At 40.4% G+C, this 26,522-nt stretch overlaps 1 protein-coding gene across 3 annotated transcripts in view; it reads left to right on the forward strand.

Annotated features, from left to right (window-relative positions):
* The window catches only part of C2H8orf34 (chromosome 2 C8orf34 homolog), a 198,586-nt gene extending 183,284 nt beyond the window's left edge, over positions 1-15,302 (forward strand). For all 3 annotated transcript variants that reach the window (XM_069957490.1, XM_069957492.1, XM_069957491.1), the window contains one exon: positions 12,107-15,302. Coding sequence is in view for 1 of the 3 variants with exons in the window: in XM_069957492.1 (XP_069813593.1) it covers positions 12,107-12,114 (8 nt within the window). In the remaining 2 variants the exon portion in view is untranslated. The remainder of the gene's footprint in view (positions 1-12,106) is intronic.
* The last annotated feature ends 11,220 nt before the right edge of the window (positions 15,303-26,522 follow it).

Consider the following 26,522-nt stretch of genomic DNA (forward strand, 5'->3'; position numbering starts at 1 on the left):
AGCACAATGTTATGTAATAGGTGTCAGGAAGGCAAACAAGAATATTAGTCCATTGTTGTCAGGTCGCAGCATCATAAGGGTTTTTTTTTTTTTCTTCTGTGATGGCCCTCCTTTTTCTATAAATACTACTTTTGACACATCTTGTCATGTTGCTTTCACTATAAGACTGGCAGTGGTGATAATGGTGTTTGTAGAACCATATTATTGATGTCAGAGGATAGTGGAAACAGAAGAAAGTCTAGTAGGAGCTAGAAGTGTAAAGTACTATGGTTATAAAGCCATATATATATATATATATATATATATATATTTATTTATTTATATATTCCTTTGGCAGCTGCTTTTCTCCCCAAGAACAAAGGGATAGCATATTGAAATCTGACACATTTCAATACAGATGTGTCCACTGTTAACTTGAAAAGAGATATTCAAGAAAGGAGGAAATTGAAAGATTCCTTTGGCAGCTGCTAATCTCCCCAAGAACAAAAAGATAGCATCAAATCTGAATGTCTCCATATATATTAAAAGGTTAGACAAGCCTTCCAAAAACAGCAGCTCCATCTGACTTCAATCTATTTGTTATCCAGGGCCGTCTTTCCCATTGGGCAGGGTAGGTGGCTGCCCGGGGGGCCTATGACTCATGGGGGGCCCCAGTGGCAGCCGCCTACCCTGCAGAAAGGAAGGGAAGCTGATGAGCCACGCTGTGCCCCCCTCTCCCCAGTACATTACAGGGCCGCACTGCCCCAGCACTCTCCTCTCCTCACATAAATAAGCTGCAGGGCCGGTCTGTGATGTGGGCGGCTGAAGCTCCCCCCCCCCCCTGTTAAGCCCCACCCCCTGTGGACTGGTCCCATGTTCCTCCTGGCCTGGGACTTCCTGCCCCCAGCAGGCCTTGGGATGGTTATGTGTGGGGCCTCACAGCAGCTGCAGGAGATCAGCAGTGTGGAGAGCAGGAGGCTACAGGCTGCCAACCTCCAGCTACACAGCGGCCTCCAGCTACAGGGCTTCCTGACCATCCCCCTGCTGTCCTGGGCTCCACTGCAGGAGATGTCAGGTACCTGGGGCTGTAGATAGCAGGGAGGTCGGGACAGAGAAGAGGGGGGAGTCTGCAGATCCCGGCTGAGAAGCACACCCACACACACCCCTACCCTTGTTCCCCGTATAGCTGCCCCCTCTCCCCCAGGCTGCTTTGCCCCTGTCCACCAGTAGCTGATCTGTAACTCCCAAGCTGCAATGTGCACCCCCCCCCCCCGACTGCTGTGCTCTCCCCTTCAGGCTGCTGTGCCCCCACACACTTGAGGGTGCTGTACCCCCCACCCCACCCCACCCCAGACTGCATGTATGGCCAGGTTTGCACTATGTAAAAACAAGCCTAACATGTGTAAAGAATATATATATATATATATATATATATATATATATATATATATATATATATATATATATAAAGCAGGTAGACGGCGCTCCAATAAAGTAAATAGGTGCAGGTTTATTCACCCGTATACGTACAGCATGGGTGAATAAACTTGCACCTATTTACTTTATTGGAGTGCCGTCTACCTGCTTTATTCTACATTCTGTGGAGTCGGGGGTCGACTGCCAAGGACGTGCACCCACCGGCTGGAAGCCATTTGACGTTAAGTCAGCACAGTGCCGTTCAACGCAATCATTTTTTCATATATATATATATATATATATATATATATATATATATATATATATTCTTTACATATGTTAGGCTTGGTTCCCATTTGTGTTTTTTTTCTGCTCCTGAGCATTGAAGGAGAAGAATGAACCCCCCCAGATGCTGCAAAACTGCTCCAGATAGAAGGATACACACTCATACAGAACAATATGCATCCATACAGAACGATGCACACCCATACAGAGCCATACAGTACCATATACATCAATACAGAACCATACAGTACAATATACACCCATACAGAGCCATACAGAACAATATACACCCATACAGAACTATAAAGTACAATATACACTCATACAGAACCATACAGTACAATATACACCATAGAGAGCCATACAGAACAATATACACCCATACAGAACCATACAGTACAATATACACCATAGAGAGCCATACAGAACAATATACACCCATACAGAACCATACAGTACAATATACACCCATACAGAACCATACAGTACAATATACACCCATACAGAACCATACAGTACAATATACACCCATACAGAACCATACAGTACAATATACACCCATACAGAACATTATACACCCAAACAGAACTATACAGTACAATATACACCCATACAGTACAATATACACCCATACAGAACCATACAGTACAATATACACCCATACAGAACCATACAGTACAATATACACCCATACAGAGCCATACAGAGCAATATACACCCATACAGAACCATATACACCCATACAGAACCATACAGTACAATATACACCCATACAGAACCATACAGTACAATATACACCCATACAGTACAATATACACCCATACAGAACCATACAGTACAATATACACCCATACAGAGCCATACAGAACCATATACACCCATACAAAACCATATACACCCATACAGAACCATATACACCCATACAAAATCATATACACCCATACAGAGCCATACAGAACCATATACACCCATACAGAACCATACAGTACAATATACACTCATACAGAACTATACAGTACAATATACACCCATACAGAACCATATACCCCCATACAGAATCATATACACCCATACAGAGCCATACAGAACCATATACACCCATACAGAACTATACAGTAAAATATTTACCCATACAGAACTATACAGAACAATATACATCCATACAGAACCATACAGTACAATATACACCCATACAGAGCAATATACACCCATACAGAACCATACAGTACAATATACACTCATACAGAACCATACAACACAATATACACCCATACAGAACCATACAGTACAATATACACTCATACAGAACTATACAGTACAATATACACCCATACAGAACTATACAGTACAATATACACCCATACAGAACAATATAGTATAATATACACCCATACAGTACAATACACACCCATACAGAACCATACAGTACAATACACACCCATACAGAACCATACAGTACAATACACACCCATACAGAACCATACAGTACAATACACACCCATACAGAACCATACAGTACAATACACACCCACATGGGGCTGCACAGCACAAGGTTAGGGGTGGTGGATGCGGGGACTTGACCTTGGGTCGGGGGGCCCAGTTCGCAGCTGTGCCCAGGGGCCCATAGTTTTGTTAAGATGGCCCTGTTGTTATCACCAGCTTTAGTCTCTATAAAGAAAAATAGAGAGATATAAAGAGTGATTAGGTCCTTGGAGGGAGAAAAACAGTACGTTTGTACTTCATTACATAAATGTATGTGATACACATCTGATTCTACCATCTTTGCCTCATTCCACAACCCCTTTAAGGATTCCAAATTCTCAAGGTATAATATCAGTAAAATATTGCTACATACTAGCAAAACCCTAAAAAGTCTGGCCTGGGGGTGGGGGAAAACACATAGACTCAGTTACAGTATATCAGAGGTCCATAAAATAACTGTATAAATACCTGACAGCTCACAACTGTGTAAAATAAATGAAACTGGAAATGTAGCTATGTTGCCAGACAAAGGGGGAAATTTATCAAGGACTTTGTGCCAATTTTTAGGTGAATAGTTGGATTTTTCACCCATTTCGGGTCTTTTTTAATCAGACTGTTATGAGTATTCACCCAAAAATTCACATAATCTGGGATTATAAATCCCAATTTTATTATTTAAATTTTTTTTTTTAAAGTCACACAAACTGGTGTCTGTTTCCCTGTATCTAAGGATGTTGTGCATCTTGAGTTATTCATCTCATATAACCATTTGCCTTTAAAAAAAAAAAAAAAAAATTATGAATGTCACTTTTAAGATATTTAAACAAAAATTCTCTCTATAGCTTTGATTAATATATGTAAGAATATTTTTCACATCATTAGAAAATATCTGAACAGGGTGGAATGTTTTTCTTATTGCTGCAGGGTAGCCTTTCCAAAAATTTCTTGCATGTCGTCATAACAAAGATTTAAGTTTCAGACTAATCCTAAAGGAAATTCACAAAACAAATCAGATTAAAATTCTAATGGCTTGCCAAAGTCTCTCAATGAAGTGTTAGAAAAATATAACACAATGTCATGTTCTCTGTCACTGTTGATTAAGGAATGGTGGAATCGTGTGTCAAGTCCTCTTCCTTTAAATATTTTGTTTAATTTTACTGTAAATATTTTTTTTAAATGCAAGAAATATATATCGGAAAATGACCGGTGAGAATAGGTCCAGATTAATAGTTAGGTAGCTAGATAGCTAGATAGTTTCAGTTTTTAGCATAGAAAATCAAAACCTTTTCAGATCATGCATATTTGGGGCATGTTCACACAATTTGTTTTTGGGCTGCAACCTATTGCTTAAATCAAGTTTTTATGGTAAACATATTTTTTAAGATTTTTTGGTGTTTTTCAAAATTTCCATGAGAGGGGGAAAATTGGCCATGTTTTTGTAGCGCTGGATAGCCCCTTTAAATGTGGAACACTAGGGAGGGCAGGGGGTGGTGGAATCATAACAATCAAGTTGAATTTAGCCATCTTGATGAACCATCGTTCATGGTCACCCTGTGTTCTCCTGTCTCTCCCGGTCCTGTAACATCAGTCTTCCTGTCCTGTAAGTCCCTGCTCCGATATTCCGAAATAGCCAGTCAGTTACTAAGATGGGACATCTGTGCAGTCACTGACTGACTAAGCAGGTAGTTCTTGTGATGTCTTGATGATCCTGAAATATTGCAGTTTACGTTCTCTTTACCAGGCTTAAATGGGAAAAACTAGGGAGGGGGTGGTGGAATCGTAACAATCAAGTTGTATTTAGCCATGTCGATGAATCACCAGTCATGTTCACCCTCTGTTCTCCTGTATCTCCCGGTCTTGATAACACAGAAATCGGGAGATACAGGAGACCAGTGGGAGACCGTGAGTGGACGCCCTGTGACTGCAAGGGCATCGGGAGTATCACCTCATTATTATGTTTCCACCATCCTTTTAAAGCTGAGACCAGTATATAGATAACCGAGGTACACACAATAGCTGTTGCTTACAACCGAGCCCCCCCTCCCTGTAAAAAGGTTTCAATAAAAGTCACTGAGCATGTCTTTCTCATGCAACTCAATAGGACAGATTCTCTCTGTTGTGTCCTATAGTCCATGGGGCTTGCTGTAAAGCATATCACTAAATGCAGTTAACATACTGTAGCTCAGGAAAGATGGCAGCCCCTGTATAAAAAAAAAAAGGAAAGAAAAAAATTACAATCATAAAATAGAAGCAGGTTAAAAGAAAGAACATGTCTGAGTACATGGCTCTGATCACTAAAAAAATCTAGGTAATACATTAAAGGGGTTATCCAGCACTACAAAAACATGGCCACTTGCTTCAAGAGACAGCACCACTCTTGTCTCCAGTTCAGGTGTGGTTTTTAATCAAGCTCCATTCACTTCAGGGTATAAACCCACACACCGTATACGCAGCGTATTTACTGCTGCGGTACGCTGCAAATACGCAGGGTTTATACCCTCAATGGAACTAATTGGCAAACCCCACCTAAACTGGAGACAAGAGTGGTGCTGTCTCTGGAAGAAAGTGGCCATGTTTTTGTAGCCCTGGATAACCCCTTTAACTTTTGACTGGACTGTGTAAATATGGAGCAGCATTTAGACTTTGCAAGATCCTTTCACTCTCTCAAATTAAAGTGAATTGGAGATCCATGAACTCCTTTGAGGATCTCCAGTGCACAACGCTTTTTAGGTAATTCCACAGGTCTTAAGGGCCACATGTTTTAGGTCATATCATGCTAAAAGGTTAAGTCCATCTTAACTTACCCCAGCAGGTATTATGCCTGACTAGCTTGACATTAGAGGTTCTACATTATCCCTTTTAGCTTAAAGGGAATCTGTCAGCAAGATCATACAGACATAACCATGGGCAGCATCATTTAGTGACGGATATGCCAATCCTATTTAACTACATTTTGCTGTAAAGCATAGAAGCATTTAGGAAAAAATAAATCGCCACAAGCCAGTGTTATGTGCTGAGGTCTTGGAGATGTATCCTCTAAGTAACTGCCCTCCGGCTGCCCCCCTACCCACATCACTTTGATTGACAGGTATTTCATGTTACACTAAATAAGAGATAGCTGTCATTTATGCTGGAATGGACAGGGAAAAGCCGGAAAGGGAGCTGCCCTTAACACATGTTTATGTAACTCTGGCTACAAGCCAGTATTAAAACTCTCATTAAAAGCTCAAACGTTTATAGTGAAATTTGGTTTCCTAGGCACATAGGACCAGTTGGTAAGCCATCTGTCCAAAGCAGGAGAGGTTTTCTATGGGGATTTGCTACTGCTCTGGACAGTTCCTTACACAGACAGAGGTGGCAGCAGAGAGCACTGTGTCAGACTGGAAAGAATACACCACTTCCTGCACTACATACAGCAGCTGATAAGTATGGATAGACTTGATATTTTTAAATTACAAATCTGTATAACTTTCTGACACCAGTTGATTTCAAAGAAAATGTTTGCTTGGGTACCTCTTTAATTTAATTCTAATCTGTCTATATTTTCTCATAATTTTTTTTAATGTACAGTATTTTATTTATTTATTTATTGGTGTGAGGAGGGGCAGTCGTATTGTCTGAGTTTTCCTGCTCAGCATTTAGAGATATGCTTTATATCAGTCACTTGGATGTAGGGAACAATATATAAGAAGTCAATTTAATGGAGCAATTGTATCCATTTTTTTACACTTCAAACCAGTTTGGCCATTTAGGTTTACATAAAATTATTTTAAATTTCCAGCAGCCCCCCCCCCCCCCCCTCCATACCACCACCATGGATATATGTTTAGACTATTGGAACTGGTTACGGTTACCGTAACTGGCCATAGTAGTAGGGTCTAACTATGTAGTTTAAAGTAGAAGTTACACATTTCTCCACTGCCAACATCATTATCATCTATGTTTGTTCTTTATGTATTTATCCTTGACATCTGTGATACATTATAGAGGCACAATTACATTTAGCCTAATATGTTGTTAGCTACGTTCCATTTCACATGATACTTCAAGGTCTCCCAAAATTACTTTACACCAATCACTTTATTAGCCTAAAAAGTTTTAGTCATCTGACTAGCATATGAGGAAAGTAGCTAAAACTAGTCTGGTCATTAAAGCGACTCTGTACCCACAATCTGACCCCCCCCCCCCCCCAAACCACTTGTACCTTCAGATAGCTGCTTTTAATCTAGGATCTGTCCTGGGGTCCATTCGGCAGGGGATGCAGTTATTGTCATAAAAACAACTTTTAATCCGGCAGCGCTGTGTCTAATGGCTGGGGCTTACATTTGTATATGCATTAGGCTGGCACACCCTCTCTGTCCTTCCTCCCCACCCTCCTCATCATTAGGAATGCTCCAGGCAGATTGCTTCCTATTCCCCACCTGTGTGTATAATGAACATGGGCTGGATCATTAATACACCTGTGCAAAGCTCAAGCAGCAGTAAATGTTCCTGGATCATTCCTAATGATGTGGAGGGCGGGGAGGAAGGACGGACAGGTGGTGCCAGCCTAATGCATATACAAATGTAAGCCCTGGCCACAGACACAGCGCAAATGTAAGCCCATTAGAAACAGCACTGCTGGATTAAAAGTTGTTTTTATGACAATATCTGCATCCCCTGCTGAATGGACCCCAGGACAGATCTTGGATTAAAAGCAGCTATCCGAAGGTACAAGTGGTTTGGGGGGGTCAGATTGTGGGTACAGAGTCGCTTTTAAGGAGTATTCCAAAAGGATACCTGTGTCACTATGTGCTCACTTCAGCTCAATGACGCAGTTCATGGCAGGAGATTTACATTGTCTAGCTAGTTAGAATAGGGCTCATACACCAAGCACACTGGGCATAGGACATTGCCTCAGCAACGTGATTCTCTGGTGTGAGCTGCGTCTCTCCGCACTGAAATGTAGAGAGCACATGGCAGCAAATAATGGCAGGTACCCTTCAACTTTTTTGTTTTAAGAAATAAGCCTGAGCAGGTGGAAAATTGAAAATGAACATATAATCCTCACTCTTCTGCCACCACTGCCACTGTGGAGCTCCTGGTTCACTATGTAGCATTTATAGAATCTGGTTCAATACTTGCAGTTGCCCACTTAGCCACTCAGTGGCCACAGCAGTGCCCCACCTCAGCCACTTCGGCTGAGCAGGAAACTGCATTTGCCAACCCCAACATCGGAGGCAGTTTTAAAAAAAATTATTCTCCAGTATACCCCTTAAAGGAGAAGTCTGGTGAAAAATTTATTTAAATATTGTATAGCCCCCCAAAAGTTATTGAAATCACTAATGTACACTTATTAGGGAAAATTCACATAAAGTCCTTTTTTTCCCTGCACTTACTACTGCATCAATGCTTCACTTCCTGGATAAAATGGTGATGTCACGACCCGAGTCCCAGAGCTGTGCGGGCTGTGGCTGCTGGAGAGGATGATGGCAGAGGGATGCTCAGTGTCCCTCCAGTGCCCTGTGTCCCTCAGTGTCCCAATGCCATCATCCTCTCCAGCAGCCACAGCCCGCACAGCTCTGGGACTCGGGTCGTGACATCACCATTTTATCCAGGAAGTGAAGCATTGATGCAGTAGTAAGTGCAGGAAAAAAGAACTTTATGTGCATTTGTGGTGTTCCAGTATGGGTGTTTTATATCTCTACTGTGCACTTCTCAAAAAGCTTCTTACTCCAGGTTAGGTGGTGATAAAGGTATTTTTATAGTCTCCCCACTTGATGTCAGTATTATGTATTTCTATGTATTGCACAGCTGTGGAGGGTAATGGATTACTGTTTTCTGTGTACCATGTGCTCTTGTTGACCAATAGGAGGTGCTATCTACTTCTGACCTATCTCTATCCTTTTCTCTTTGTCAAACACTTACCCCAACCACTCACAGGGTAGATTACTTAGCCCCTGTAGGAAGTTGTTGCTTGGTGGAGGAAGTGCAGCTTGGATAGGACTAAGCTACCAAAAAAGTCTATGTGTCCTATCTCGCAGTGCAGGTAACTGGGTCACTCCCGGGAGCTTAGCTTCACCCAGATAATCACAGCTAGGGCTTGTATCACTCTATTAGAATGGATCACTTGACACAGTAGGGCACAAGGTGGTCAGACCTAAGTCTATACACAGGTAAAAGTAAACTGCTCACTCTACAAGTATTTCCGGCAGAGTACATTGCTACATTGGGTTAAGACTCCCTCAACAAACTCTTCTCCTTTACTCTCCACTCTTTAAGCACTGCTACAGTTACCTCTCTTCTAAGCACTAAAGTTTATGTGGATCTATTTTACTAAAGTGTATTGTACTACTAAGAGACTGCACAGTAAAGTTGTTCTATTTTTGATATCACTGGGACTGATCCTTTATACACACCAGCAACCACACACATCAACATAATACCTTGGGTTATTTTTTCCCTTCATTTGGATGGCACTACCGATAGTCAGGGTAAGTCAATTGCCACTCAGGACTACCGTGACAAGAGCCCAAGGGACCCATCACAACCCGGCAGGTCACCGACCATTTGGGGATTACAGCCTGCCACAACATAAAGCAGGTACCACCATCATACCTGTGTGCTGGACTATCACTTGCATGACGACAATACCATCTTTGGCTGAGCTGACACAACACCACCTAGACCTCCACCTCACCACACATTTCCCATAATAAGTGTATATTGGTAATTTGTATAACTTTTAGGGGGCAATACACTACTTTAATAAACATTTTTGCAGGACTTCTGCTTAAAATAAGACATCTATATTTGATTGGTTAAGGTCTGACTGAAGGGGTCACAGTGTATCCCCTTGATTGGACCATACCTTTAAATAAGGCTGGTCCTGGTAATGCAGCACAGTTCCATTTATTTTATGGGACTAAGCCTCTGCAAGCTATACTACCAGGCACAGCTGCAACCAATTGTACAGTGTTGTACCTGTATAAAGAACAACTGCCCTTGCACCTTGGCCCATTCATTTAGCTTGTTGGTAGGGGTTGGCAGGTTTTGGACCCTCATGATCAGACATTCAGTGGTTGGCTATCAATATGAAAACACCTTTAGGGGTGAATATAATTAAACGTCCATTCTCCTAAAATAACACAACTTTCAATTTCTGCTAGTTTTATTTAATCAATTTATATGAAAACATTTTAATATAAAATGTAAAAGTCATTGCAAATTCATATAAACTTGTTTTATCGAATGACTAATTATTGCCTAAGGCAGTCCATGTAGGGAGTCCGAAGGCAGTCCATGTAGGGAGTCCGAAGGCAGTCCATGTAGAGAGTCCGAAGGCAGTCCACGTAGAGAGTCCTAAGGCAGTCCATGTAGGGAGTCCTAAGGCAGTCCATGTAGGGAGTCCTTAGGCAGTCCATGTAGAGAGTCCTTAGGCAGTCCATGTAGGAAGTCCGAGGCAGTCCATTTAGGGAGTCCTTAGGCAGTCCATGTAGGGAGTCCTTAGGCAGTCCATGTAGGGAGTCCTTAGGCAGTCCATGTAGGGAGTCCTTAGGCAGTCCATGTAGGGAGTCCTAAGGCAGTCCATGTAGGGAGTCCTTAGGCAGTCCATGTAAGGAGTCCTTAGGCAGTCCATTTAGGGAGTCCTTAGGCAGTCCATAAGAGCATTTACCACAGCTTGAGGATGCTACTTCTTTCCCGTTGCTGAACTATCCAAATTGCTGTCTTATTTTCCCTTTATGAAAGAATGACTTTGTGCTTGGCTCTCCTAGAGCTCCTTTATGGGAAAGTAAAACCTGCTAAGTAAACATGTCATTTGTTTCAGATACGTAATGTTCCCCCTTCAGTTGTGGTTACGAATCCTGGAGGACTTTCTTTCCCACACACTTTTCACATGGAAGTGGTTACAGCTACTGTGTTTAATATTCTCTAATTTCATAGCAAAGTGTGAAGCACAAAGTATGTTTTTACATGTTAATCCCATTGCAGACACTCTGCGTATTTGGTGAAATACATATATAAATAAAAAAAAGCTATCAAAGTAAAAGAACTTGTTGCTGTTTTACAGTAGGACAGACATGCTAATCCAGTGCACAGAAAGCATTCGGACAGGTGTAGCAGAGCTCAGTATAACATTGAGTTATTTCTTCTGGCCACTCTGCTGCTTAGTGATTTTTAAGGGATCGTCTAAAAGTACTTTTCATAAAAATTGCCACTGCAAAGGAAATTAAAAGGGTTGTAAGGAGTCAGAAAGACAAGGATGTTTTATCCCAAACCAGAACAGTTTCCATTGGAGTGTACAAGAAACAAGGTGCAGTCAGTAATCTTTAGAGGTTGGTACACAAGTATCAGCAATATGGGTGGAGACAAGTATGGTCAGCTCTCACTGGCATCCTATCACTTACCCCTGCCATGCCCCACACCACGTCCCACTCACCTCTTCTGGCTGCCACCATGTTGCTTCCTCCTGTGCCACTGCTCCTGTCGTGACCCATAGTGTACACAAAGTGAGGTGAGGAATTAAAGTCCTTTTTTAGGTCATATGGACATCATAAAAGGGTTTCCCTCTTATAGGTTCTGTGAGCCAGAAAGAAGAGCTGGTCTGGAAAAGGCCTAAATAGCTTCAATATTGCTGTTAGAGATACAAAGAACTTGCACTTGCTGCCATCTCATATAGATTTTCTCTATTGACACAATCCTTGTAAGAAAGTACATTTCTGCAGCGCAAGGCTGCCTCTAGGGGGAGCAAACTGTATACAGATGTATACAGACAAATCTAGGAATACCAGTCATAACAGTAAAAGTTTTAGAGCGGTTTATGTTATTATATTGCTTTATTCAACAAAAACTCAGGTGTTTATTTCTCTAATATAAAAATATTAAGAAATTATAACATATAATAATATGTTATGAACATTTGACGTAAAGGCTATAACCGTCTTTGTTCCTTTTTCTTTTTTAGGTTTGTGATGCCACAAGACAAACTGTGAACCAATGAACAATATACACTAGGACAGAAGACAAATTCTTTTCTAATGTCTTTGACTGCAATAAATTGCAAGAATGATTATTTTTTTAGCGTGTTTAATATTAGAATTAATGTCTTAATCATAAGAAAAACTAACTTTCTTATTTAATAATCTGCAGTTACGGGAAGCTTTTCTTACACTGTAACTGGCCACATTTATGCACCTTCCAAGTTAATTTGTTAGACATGAATTTTACAATGTTTTCTTGTATGGAAAGTGTGTATTCTTGGAAACTTTCACTCTTTAAAGTATTTGAGATGCTGTAACTTGTAATTACATATAGGTTTTTTGAGGGGAGGGGTACGGAGCATATCTTGGGAAGTTTTTGATGAAAAGATACACGTACAAAAAAAATGTCATTGCATGTTGCACTTCTATGGCTTGTACTAATAAAATCAACAGGTATTAGCCCTCAGAGGAGTGAGCAAGGGATTGTTGCATTGTTTGCCCATTGATAATAATTGTAAATGGTATCATATATCTTAAATGACCTCATATATTGATGGCCAGAGCTAGAGTCTTATTTGGCCATGTGGTTGATGGTATAAGTGTTTCACGCCTCATGTGGCATATATAAATGAAGGACCTGAAGACAATAGTTAGCTTGCTCTGGCAATGCATCGGCGCTCTGAGAACCCCCTTCCTCTGTTTAACCACTTGGATGATAAAGTCAGCATTGACCGTAGCTTCTATAAGTTTATATGGACAAATCTAGCACAGATCTGAGCTCCGTATGGGACTATGCTTTAATTCCCTATAAAATTTTAGTTGCCTGCAGAAGCCACTAGAGGGGGTTAGGAACTTTCATTGACGACAGCAGGGCAGATTTTGATATAGTCCAAGTAGAGAGTGAAAAATAATGTGCTTCAGAAAAGGGTTACATAGCACGGTGGAGAGAGCAAGTCATAGTACATCAAACAGCGATGACCTGTTTCACACCCATCTGGCGCTTCATCTGGCTGTGTCGGCAGATTTACTTATACTAGACTGTATGAAATGGTCCCAGGTTTATTACAGTGGCTCATACAAATTGATGTTTTTGGCACATCTATACATCATTTGGCATACTTTACAACAAAAGTAAATAAAATCATACCCAATTTTTCTAAGCCATGCTCCTTACAAAGAGAGGAGAAAGCTGTTTTAACAAAACATGTTGGCAAGATGTATACATCAGCTTTTGACTCAAATTGAGTCAGGAATCTGGTGCATTTGCATTAATTATTAAAAGATGCCCAGTGTTCACAAGGCTACTGAGCTCCCTCTAGTGGTGGCTGCAGATAGTGATCATACGATCTATTAAACATGTAGGAGATTTGGAGTTCTGTATTAAATGTATGTCAAGAAATAACACAATGCTGGGCCTTAAAATTCATTACTTGAAGGTATAATATATATTTTTTATTCTTATGGATTTTCTTAGTGGACAAATCTAACTAGTTTGCCTTAGCATTGTTCTGAAGAGAACTTTTTTTTTTCATTTATACTAATAACTGCATGGCCAAATATGCTGTAATCCTGGCCTTAATGTTTGCTCTGTGCATCCCACTGATCTACAGTATGTCTTCATATCGCTAACTATTAATACCAGGTCCCCTATTGGTCCTACATTAGAATACCTTTTATGCAGGGGTGAACTTGGCAGTTGAGACGCTTTCATGTCCCTGTTCTAACTCATGTGGATGTTGAAACCCAGGTGAGGACTGCAACCCGAATCTGTCAGTGGAATGGATTAAGCACCTTTACTAGTTCTGAGACTCCAGAGAGATCTCAGTGGTCCCAGATGCAGTTATGCACTCACATTTGTGTCCTCTGGATGAATTAATATTGCAGGGCTGAAGATCGTTGCCTCTTTTACTGTATGCATGCTTACTAATGTTACACCTATGCTTTGCACAATCTAGAATTAACTTTGCTGATCAAAATGTCATACAAAGTAATAATATCAACCAAAAAGAGAGAACTGAACAATTTCTTTGCTTGCCTACTACAAGAATGTGGATAATATCCTTTAAGTGCAGAGTATTGTAGCCTTCATAAACTTGCACTAGACTAGATTGAAGCAATTTATTGGTTTGTTTTTGTGCTTTAGCTTTATAATGTATGCAGAAGGATGTCAAGTAGCTAGTTTTTTCTGTTTTTTTTTTAAATGCGCTTTAAATACTGTTGGCTCCATGGTATCACTATTGATGAATGACAGTATTTTTATATTCTGATTATTGTCTAAGGCATTCTTCCTTCACAGCTCACTACCTATTCCAAAAACTTGAATTTCAGGCAAGTTATTGTGTAATCTGAATATTTAAACTGGAACTAGATGGAATATAAGAATATGTGAGATACACTAATAAAAAAAGATGGTCTGTGTCTGATTGATAAAATGAAGTAGATGCCTTTACTGCTATTCACTGGAAACTCTACTCTACTCTAGTGAATAGTAAATTCCCCCCATTGTCTGTCTATTAGACAGGCTTTGCCTTGTATCTTTCAAGACACCAACTGGTGTATACATGTGTAAAGTAGATTTTACCACATTTATTTTAATTAAAGCGATGGATACATTAAAGGCATTTTTTTATTATTTCTTTGTACTTACTATGGTGAAAAAAACATTCTTCCATGAAGTCTTAATTAAATATTTTACTTGATTTCTCTTCTGCACCTGTGTTTTTAAATCTACGCTGTGTAATTCACAGTGAAATTTATCAAGAATTGTTGTTTGTGGAGTTTGTTTTCAGCCCTTCTCTCCTAAATGATATTCAATGATAATTTATAACAAAATCAAAAGTCAGCTTGGATTTGATCCTACATTAGTTTAGAAAATTATTCAGGAGAGGAGAGAGAAGAGCTGGAGACCGAGTCATCAGGCGGCTCTTCTGACAGATTTTACTCTGAACTAGACATATTATGCAAAAAAAACCAGGCTGGCTGCATGAGAGTAATGTAGCAGAATTTTTACTAATGAAAAATTTTCAACACCATAGACATTAAGAAATAATAAAAAACTGAATTGCATTTATTCATTTACCAGTGTCCATGGCCCTTTGTAAATCCCTACAAAACGTCTATCTGTACAGTTGTTTAAAAGTTTATAGACTTAGATATTTTAAAAAAAATTGCATACCTCTATTACTGGGATATATGTATATATATATATATATATATATATATATATATATATATATGTATGTGTATATATATATATATATATATATATATATAATTTTTTATTTTTTTCAAAGTATGATAAGGTGTTTTAAAACCTACATTTAGGGTATACGTTAAAGATATTTTCCAATCTGAAAAAGCTCTCTATATTGGAGCCTGTTGGGTGGGGGGGTACTTAGATTTACTTCTGGGGCTCGCACCTTCATTTACCGACACCAGACTCGGTAGACAGTGCTTGATGTGTTTGGGGTCGACTTGTGCAATCTCTGCGGGACACTACTCCGCCACTGACTGTAAGAGTAGAGACTGCACGCACCGACCCCAAAGGGTATGTTCACACTGAGCAAATGGGGCAGACTTCCGTGGCGAAACTCTCTGCCCCGGAATCCCACCTGCTTCAGTTTCAGACGGCATCTCTATGAGAGGGCTTGCGCGCCTCTGCATGCCTCCGCTCTCCACTCAAAGAATTGACATGTCAATTCTTTAAGCAATGAGCGAAGGTGCGCAGGCACTCTCAAAGAGATGCCGTCTGACACTGAAGCAGACGGGATTCCGTGGCAAATGTCTACCAGGCCTGGTGGCAGTGTGATCCCTGGAGGTAAATATAAGCACCCTCCACCCAAAGGCACAAATATAAAGAGCTTTTTTAAGGTCTTAAAAAAACCTTAAGGCATGCTAGTAGAACTGTATGCTGACATATACCTTGGTATACCTTGCATGGTCCCTTGAGCTCAAAGACTGAATGCAGTCTATTAGTGACTACGTTCAGTTATTTTCCAAGCAAAGTGAACCGAACTTAGTCACTTATACACAATGGAACTGGCAAAGTTAAACCACATTATGCGTGATCATGACTTTCTGCCAGTACGCCAATGCATATGCCAAATGTTAGCCACTTTTCAGATATGAAGGTATCCTATAATGTTTTAAAATGCATATTAAAAGAGAATATACAGTAGGCTACTATGTACTGGCTATATATACTGTAGTCCTGTTTGTTATGAATTGATACGAGACATATTATAAGCTTATATCACGTTGTATTGTATATTTGCTTATGTATCCAGCATTGACTATGAAAACATTTTCAATGAAAAGACAATTAATGAAACTTTATTTAGCCAAATGTTTATGTGCAATAAGGCAAACTGAGGTCGGTGTTGCATAATGGCGGAGCATGCATAAGTATTTTGTAGACAAAATTAATATTTGCCTCCATTTTTGGAAAATATTTTACATTTTCATATTAGAACGTAAATGTGACAGTCATGGAGGATCTGTTTTAGCCGGATACTATCCCAACCTCATGGGGTATTGAGGGTTTAGTCGGGGTTCTGGTATTTTCTATGGCAAGAATAGAGATGCAGACTGTCCTATTCTGCCTGATGGACTCCATTGATGCTCATGTGCACAGAGCCTTATAGTAGTTGCCTTAATTACCTTTTTTTGCATTTGTTCTTTTATTTATTTTATACCATTATTTAGGTTTGAAAAAAATATTTGAAATAAAATTTTTCTTGCATGGCATTCACATATATCACTAACTGACTTACAGTGTAGATAGAAAGAAACTAATAATAGAATAGGATTAGAGATGAGCAAATTTACAAGTTCAGGTTTGACTCCCGGTGGCTGGAGAAGATGGATGCAGCCCTAGGGCTGCATCCATCTTCGCCAGCCACCGGGAGTCAAATGCCAACTGTTCAGGGTTTTGTGAACCCCAACTTCGCTCATCTCTAAGTAGGATATTTTAAGGTTGGATTAAAAAGATTTTATTATAAACCCAAAAGTGTGCTAAAAACAGCAATTGTTACTGAATGTAGAAATCAATGTGCAATATATTGTAAACCTCGGTATAAGAAATATAATTAGAAATTGTATGGGAAATACTTATACCTTCAGCATTCAGATTTATAATGAATTTAGTGACTTTGTACTCAAGTATTACATTGGAAGAATCTTTTTGTGTGCACTCGTATTGTGAAGCATGATTTGTGCTTACTTCGTTTTTCAACCGATGAATGCTTTTTCATATTGATTTTATTAAATGAATGTGCTTGATACTGCTACTACAATAAAAAAAAAATGTTTATAAAAAGTTTTCTTGCGGAAAAAATTCTTTATCAATATTAAGAAAAGGGCGGATAATAAAAATTTATATTTGCATTCATTTTAAGGATACAGATCTTAACACAAATTAAGGTATTAAAGGGGTAGTTCAAAATTGTTTTATTTTTTTTTTCCCAAATCAACTGGTGCCAGAAAGTGCCAGAGATTTGTAATTTACTTCATTTAAAAATTTCCAGTCTTCCAGTACTTATTAACTGCTGTATGTGCTGCAGGAAGTGGTGTATTCTTTCCAGTTTGACACAATGCTCTATGCTACCACCTCTGTCCATGTCAGGAACTGCCCTGAGCAGTAGCAAATTCCCATAGAAAACCTCTCCTTTGATTCCTGTGTCAGAGATGTCGGCAGAGAGCATGGTCTCAGACTGGAAAGAATACACCACTTCCTGCAGGACATACAACAGCTGATAAGTACTGGAAGATGAGATTTTTTAATAGAAGCAAATTACAAATCTATATAACTTTCAGGCACCAGTTGATTTAAAAAAAAAAATTCCCCCTGAACTACCCCTTTAGCAAATACATTAAAGGACAACTCCCATGAAAAACTTTTTCCCAGTAATTGAAGCACATTACAAAGTTATATAACTGTGTAATGTGCTTCAATCACCTATCTGCCTCCCTTCCCTGTCTTTTCCCCCCTCCACCCCCCACCAGGAAGTGCACTAAACTCACACATACCTAATTACTGTCGTCACCAGTTTCTTCTCTCAGCTCCTTCTTGTGACGATGAGTCATCAGCAGGTGGGCTGCTCTAGCTCTTGTTACACCAGCCTCCCCCTCCCCTGCCTTGTCAGGTGACTCAGCTTGCTCAGCTCCCATTGGCTGAACAACTGCAAGCCATTTGAGTCCATGTCACTTGCTTATCTTCCTTAGTGACATGACTCATTCACTCACTGAGTCCACTCGGCAGCAGGAGAGAGTATGAGGGGAGGGGGGAGCTGCCTATGTGCCCAGAGTCTGTCACGAGGGAAGATAAGCAAGTGACATGACTCAGATGGCTTGCAGTTGCTCAGCCAATGGGAGCCGAGCAAGCTGAGTCACCTGACAAGGCAGGGGAGGGGGAAGCTGGTGAAACAGGAGCTAGAGCAGCCCTCCTGCTGATGACTCATCGTCACAAGAAGGAGCTGAGAGAAGAAACTGGTGACGACAGTAATCAGGTATGTGTGAGTTTTCTACACTTCCTGGTGGGGGATGGAGGGGCGAAAAGATAGGGAAGGGAGGCAGATAGGTGATTGAAGCACTTTACACAGTTATATAACTTTGTAATGTGCTTCAATTACTGGGAAAAAGGTTTTTATGGGAGTTGCCCTTTAAGTGGCAGATTTACTATTGCAAATGGCAGCCAGACATCCAGCTGCCATACTGACAGACGAGCTCTCCGCTCGGGAGACTCATACTGCCATAAAAAAAGGCTCTTGCCTAGAATAAGGACCCTTAATAAGAGCTGTAAAAAGGCTTATCCTTCGGCATTTGAATACCAGTGGCTGAAGAAGTTGGATGTTGCTCTAATGTGTCCTGGAAAACAAAGATACAGTTTATTATCCATGTTTTCCCGGACTCCCTAGGGCTGCATACAACTTCTTCAGCCACCGGTATTCAAATGCCAAATGATCGTACTTGACCATGCTTGGGTAGCGCTCATCTCTAGGAACAGGGCCAGGTCTCACTCCCTCAGGGAGGTGACTGGTTCCCTTTAAGGATCTGGTTGACTTGACATAATTGATAAAACCACAAATTCTGTTCTCTGTGAGACAAATCTTAGACAGAGAATGTCAGTGTGATCTAAAAGCAGAGTTGGATCATGCAGCACGATGATGATTCAAAGCACACAGCCCATCTACGTTCTTTCCTCATATAGAGGTCATATTGGGATCACTTTAATTTGCAGTTAAGTAAAAGTGTAGGATGCATCATGGTGGATTCAGGTTGCATACTTTACTCCAAAATTCAATTGTTCTATTGAGCAGCCTTCAGCGATCGCATATTATTATATTAAAAATCTCCACCCCCCCCCATAAAAAATCGACTTGCTATGTAGGACATATGCCTTAAATCAATCTGACATTTATAAGTACTCACACGGGCTCCGTCCTACCCATGCAGAGCAGATGTTGCTATTTGGGGAGCAATGAACCAAGTCCTGATTTATTTTCATTAGGTATAATACAACTTCAATGTATTTCTTGGCTTTGCACATGGTTTTAAACATGAAGTCTTGTGTCTCCATGGAATGAGACTACACTGCTCTGATTCTATACCTCACATTTGAGTGAACTATTGCGAATATTCTATATGTCAGTGAACTCCTTGCACATATACAAACATGCCAAAGATTTTAATGGGAATTATAACAAACACAAATATTTCTTCTATAAAAGAGATGAACAAAGCATCTATTATATTTGTAGTGTTTTGTCTGCAATTCGTTGCTTAAGTTACTTTGTAACTATTTTATGTTTGTGACAAAAAGTCTACCTGGCCGTAGTAGTGAATTTGATGGATTGGTTTGGGAAGATCGCCTATTATTCACCAGGGAGGTTAAGTGTAGCCCTGAGCTTTTACCATGCTGGGCAACACCTACTGGACACTTGAGCCTCATTTATGTAATGCTACTGGATTCCGTTACCACACCTGGCGCCATCCTACTACCATCTGCCAATCCAGAGCCACCTTTTTTAAACTAGATCCACCTGCCATTTCTTAACCTGAACATTGTTGGATTCTAGCATTCCAAATGAATGTGCCTGTTGTTTCTGCTCTATTCCTGCTCTATATCCTGACCTGTGCCTGGATTATGTTTTCTGACTGACCCGCTGTATGTACTGTGTGCCTCTCCCGTTGCTAACTTGGATTGCCTGACTTGCCTTTTAAGCTAGTCATCCCTGGTACTGTGCTGACTCTACGGCTGATGACCCAGCTTGCTGACCACATATACCCTGCCTGTTCCCTGGTGCTTTGCACTGACACTGTCCTGTTCTTAGTAGGGAACCAGCTGCTGCTCATATCAGGCCCACATTTGGAGTGACCTGGTGTTTTCTAGCCGCAGAAGTCCAGCTTCCGCATCCTGGAGTGGGATGGGGTGGAGACCTAAAGGACACTTAGACTCCGCTCCCTGGTGTGGCCCAAAGCCAATCCGGTTGAGTAGCACAGTGGGTTTACACTTGCTGTCTGTTACAATTTGCATATTAAAAGGCTGCTAAAAGGTCACCTTTAAGTCCCCCCCTCCCTCCTGGTATTCAACATTTAAAAAAAAACTTCTGAAAGGATTCTTGTATATGCCTTTAGTATACCTGCTTTAGCTGATGGGTTTTCTGCCATCTTGATTACTATTTTGCTACTGAAACTTTCCTAACACTGCCTTCCTTTCCCATAATGCCTCTTGCTTTGCAGAGAAGGGGGTGGGGTGTCATCACTGTCTAACTAGAGTCGGTGTTCAGTGACAGAAATTCTACACACTATAGGCTGTGATAGTCTGTCTGCATTTCTCCTTATTACTGTAAATCTTACACACAGGAGAGGAGTATCAGGCTCCATCACACAGGTGATGTGTAAAAAGTGTAGCAATCATGTTTAGATTCACATACTACTATATATCCTGGCCCTATAGAGACAGCATTCTATAAATGGAGTGACATACAGAGCTGGGAGGCAAGAGGTCTTAATGCTGCACGAAGAGGTCTGTTAAGTGATGATGTACTTTACAGGAAAGACCATTTTCTGTGACACATACTGTAGTGCTATTTACTTTTTAGTGGTTTGTATAGTGGTCACATGGCCCAGCTGCAATAATTAGATATATGAATGCAGCTGAGCTAGAATGAAACAGTTGGCACTGGAGGAAAAGTGGTGGTGAGAATGGATTATATGTGGAAAAAATAAAGATCTTGGCTTTGAAGTAAAGAACCCAAAAGTGGCTACCATAGTAACAGCTGACTTATGCGTGGTACCATAAAAGCAGACAAAAGATGCAATTTATCAAGCTAGGGTCAGGGGAGGTGCAAATTAGTCAACATATGTAACATGCAGAATGTCAAGCTGAGTGGTGTACAGTCAACATGGGTAACAAGCAGTAGGGCTAGGCAGGCAGCAAACAAAAAGAATGTTCAGAAAACTAGCTAGGTCAAACTGAGACTAATGCACCTCTGGAATTAAGAAGGAAACCACATATTAGACTGGCCCCTCAATTCTCTGTGTATAGTCGGTTAAGGGGTCCCTTTTTGGCCCAAATATCTGTAAGCCAAAGTTCAAAGTGGGTTGCTATGCATCCAAGCATCACATTGATGGCCCATTGACTTATAGCATAAATACACTCACATGTAAGTGCCTACCAATGAGATACCCCAGGGTATTTTCATCTCCAAAAATTATCCCCAGCCACAGAATCGGTGGAAAAATAGCTGATTGTTGGAGGGGAACTCCAGTGGTCCCATTAAAATAAGATGTACAAAAAAACATATAGGTGCACTCAGTGAACCCCACCGATTGTTTGACATATTTTCCACTTGTCTATGCTGCTCCTAGCCCCAGATTCAAACTTTTATAAATGATTCCAGTTTCACATCAAGGCATCTACCTGGGAAACTAAATCTCCTATCATGCATTGCACCTCAGAGCCAACTACCAGGTACCTGCCCCTGTTGTGTAGTATCTGTTCACCACTGGCTCAATCTTGTTCTGCTTTGCACAGTAAACACAATATCTATCTATCTATCTATCTATCTATCTATCTATCCATCTATTTTTTCATCTACATAGATCAGGGATGGGGAACCTTCGGCCCTCCAGGTGTTGCAAAACTACAATTCCCATCATGCCTGGACAGACAAAGCTTTAGCTTTGGCTGTCTAGGCATGATGGAAATTGTAGTTTCGAAACAGCTGGAGGGCCGAAGGTTCCCCATCCCAAACATAGATTAGAGAAAGATGAAACAGCAGTGTCTTCTTTCCCCTATACTGCTCAGGAGAGGCTGTTGTTTCGCCGCCTCTTGGCCAGGTGATCACTGGGTAATGTTAGTGGTAGGTGGGGTTATCGATAATATGTTACTGCTAGTCTGGCAACAAAAGAGAAAGAGATCATGTGACCTCTGTCTCAGAAGGGAGGGGGAGGACAGGGGAGTGGAGACAGAGTGGACCAGGAAGTGAGGATTTTCAGCAGATTCAGGGTGTAAGTCAGGATGTGCTGCAGTGCAGATAAATGACCCAATTTGTGCAATAGAAACCTTTCATAAAGAGGTTTAGATTATGGGTGGTAATTGAACAGGGTTAAAGCGACTCTGTACCCACAATCTGACCCCCCCCCCCCCCCCAAACCACTTGTACCTTCAGATAGCTGCTTTTAATCCAAAATTTGTCCTGCGGTCCGTTCGGCAGGTGATGCAGTTATTGTCATAAAAAACGGCTTTTAAACTGGGAGCCCTGTGCCCTTTGGCCGTGGCTTAGTTTGTGTATGCATTAGGCTGGCACAACCTCTCCGTCCTTCCTCCCCGCCCTCTTCACCATTTTTCCTTTTCCTCTGCACTGCAAACTACACAGGTGCCTTAACGATCCAGCCCATGTGCCGGGCTGACACAGCTGACGAATAGGAGACAATCTGCCTGTAACATTCCTAAAGGTGGGGAGGAGGGACAGAGGGGTTGTGCCAGCCTAATGCATACACAAACTAAGCCACGGCCAAAGGGCACAGGGCTGCCAGTTTAAAAGTTGTTTTTTATGACATTAACTGCATCACCTGCCGAACGAACCCCAGGACAGATCTTGGATTAAAAGCAGCTAACTGAAGGTGCAAGTGGTTTGGGGGGGTCAGATTGTGGGTACAAAGTCGCTTTAAATCTCTCTTACCTGGAGTTTCCCTTTAACCATTAGGACACCCACTAATTCAGAAAAAACGATACCCCCTAAATGAATGGCTTGCACCTGGCAGTCTTCAAATACCCTGTAGAGAATGAATGGTGCATTTGTCACTCATGTGAGGGGTGCGCCATTCATTATAGGGTATAATTTCTCATTATTAGAGTGGGTCCCAGCTGTCAGATCCCCACAAATCTGCTTGTTATTCCTCCACTGCAGGATGTGAGCACCCTTTAACAATAACAAAACCAATCAATATATTTCATTTAAAAAAATTTGCACTGTTTATAAATATGATTGACAATAAATCCATGGAGTAACCACAAAAAAGACAAGATTGGTAACTAACGTATCTAAAGATCCCACAAACGTCTACCCTAAGCAAAGGTCCAAGTTTTCCCTGGGTTTGCGTCATAAAACACTCATATATTTTCTTATAGGTCAATCCTACTTGGTTTACCATATATACATATATATATATTTTTTTATTTCCAGTGTACAACATAGACTTTGTCTTTTTCCCATATCTTGAATAGAGGTGTTGGAAACACAAGCCAGCAGCAACAAGTCTTAATGTTAATCCTCACATGCTATATTAATGCAGAATATTGCCAAGTAAAAGTGTTATAATTGTGGTAAAAACGTTCTGCAGCCTTAAGAAAATATAGGATACATTACATTGAAGCTTTTTTAAGTGTCTGATGGCGATTCTTCCCTATCCCTGCTCCGCATACAGTCATTGCACTTAATGACTATCTATATTTCCAGGCATGGAAGGTGAGGGAAACTTTTTTTCTTTCCCACACCTCCCTCTCTGCAGCTGTGAGACACATATTGAGATTTACAATGTGGAAGAAAGTCGCCAGTCCAATTAAAGGTGCATGTTTTTTATCACTGATGTGAAATAATGAACATGCCAAAATGTTCCATGCTGATTCAGTACTCTGCATCTCAAGACAAGCAAAACAATCTACGATCTCCTGCGTATTAATAGCAGCACTATTATCATTGAAATTTCCATAAATCTTTGTAAATGGCTCTTTACAATAGATGAGTGCGGGATTGGTCCCATAATAATAATTTAACTCAATTGACTTCTTTTTCTTGCAGTATCACAAAATTATTGTGTACAGTAAAACATGTTTTTTTTTTACTACAACAACATCAATAATAATAAAAGGGCCAGACAAAAATTTCCCTACCACCTGGCTGCACTGTTATTTTAAGGGCTGGACTTATTTTAAGGGGTGCTCCAGATTTTTTTTTTTTTGTTAATACATTGCTTTAATAAAGTTATATTACTCTGTAATATAACTTTATTAAAACAAATATATAGTTTTTTTTCTATAATAATCAACTTCAGTTATGTATAGAACACTGAGAGAAATGAAAGATCATAGTGTATTGATGATTAAAAGACAGTCCTGGGAAAGGAAGCTTGGCCCGATTTCCGAGGAAGACTGGGAGAGTGTCAATCAACAGGAATCATCGGTTGGTACAGTTAAAGATTATTAAAGGGGTTATCCAGCGCTAAAAAACATGACCACTTTCCCCCTACTGTTGTCTCCAATTTGGGTGGGGTTTTGAAACTCAGTTCCATTGAAGTAAATGGAGCTTAATTGCAAACCACACCTGAACTGGAGACAACAGTAGGGGGAAAAGTGGCCATGTTTTTGTAGCGCTGGATAACCCCTTTAACAGGTTGCACTACCCCCAACTATTATATGGAAAATGGGTAGGGCTCTAGATGCCTTGTGTCTAAGGTGTGGACACCTAAGCACAAATTATATACACATGCTCTGGAACTGTGAAAAAATATGTTTTTTTTTTTTTTTTAAAGAAATTGTGGCATATATAAGGTCCAACATATGTTTGATACTTCTATACAATGCGCCATACGTTATTCTGGGATAAACAGTACAAATTAACATAGGGACATAACTTCTATCCAAGTTTTTTTTTATAGCTAGATTATTGATTTAGCAAAATTTGATTGCTCCATCTCCCCCAACAAAGGAACACTGGGTGAATGTTGTAGCAAAGGTCAAAATTTATAAGAAGATCTATTATCAGAATAAAAAGAAGGGACTTAAGGTATATATTACAATCTGGGGCCTTTGGCCTACTGGATGAGAAAACTGTAGATGTCATAATGGAATGTTGGGATTTAATTGTGGAATATAAATACCGGTAGCTTCCCTTACCTTACACTTCTTGTAGTCCTTGTTTTTCTTTTTAGGTCTTTAGTTCCTTTTTTTCCCCTTTTCCTTCCTCTCTCTCAAGATGGGTGGTGGGGTTTGGAATGACAGGGGTGGGTTTAAAAAATCAACTTGAGTGGAAGCAGTAAGTGGCAACACAAAGCCCCTCCGCTGCCACCAATGTTTGTGTTGGGAACTGCTCTGATCAAGTGCTGCCGCACATGGATACACATGACAGGGTCCTGTTCCCCCATGTACTGTATAATTTTATATACACTACTGGGGGGGGGGGGTTCGATGCCGATTGTTATAGCAGAGTATGGCAGCCTCTGCACAGTATGCCGTGACTGCTATGGAGATCCCTGTGAGCTAGGGAGTGAAATGTGCTACTGTTTGCTACTTCTGGCTCTTTCTACTGATTGTTGGGGCCTTAGGATAAAAGGCAAGTACATAACTGTCTGTTATGTTCCAATGGTAACAGGAACTACAGATGCACCAAACCGCCTAATTTACATATTAATAATACTGAAGATTTATTGAAAACGGTGCTGAGAATGAAGGTAAGAAAAGTCCTTGAATTTCTTAATTACTCTCTAATCCTCCCCAAATTACTAACATATATTTCTTTATCCGTGTCATTGTAAATCTTAACGGCTATTTTAAAGCCCCATTCCCACAAATGGAAGTGTTAATACGGGTAGCATTATGGAGGGAGTAATCTCCCTCTGTTCACCATGGGGGCTCTGCAAATAAATCACAGAGTCCCGATAGTAGCCATGAACACCAGAGGCCTCACTGAGGCCTCTGATGTCCTAGCTATGGAAGCCAATCAGGCTCTGCAGTCCAATCCCATAGTGAGAGTAAAAATAAAATAAAGCAGTAAATAAACAAAAACATAAATATAACATTCCCCCACTAAGGGCAATGCCCCACATTATTAATGATTAATTCATTTATTTAAAAAAGTACACATATTTGGTATCGCCGTGTATGTCATGTGTATCACA

This window comes from Dendropsophus ebraccatus, chromosome 2, assembly GCF_027789765.1.
Source record: "Dendropsophus ebraccatus isolate aDenEbr1 chromosome 2, aDenEbr1.pat, whole genome shotgun sequence".
NCBI lineage: Eukaryota > Metazoa > Chordata > Amphibia > Anura > Hylidae > Dendropsophus > Dendropsophus ebraccatus.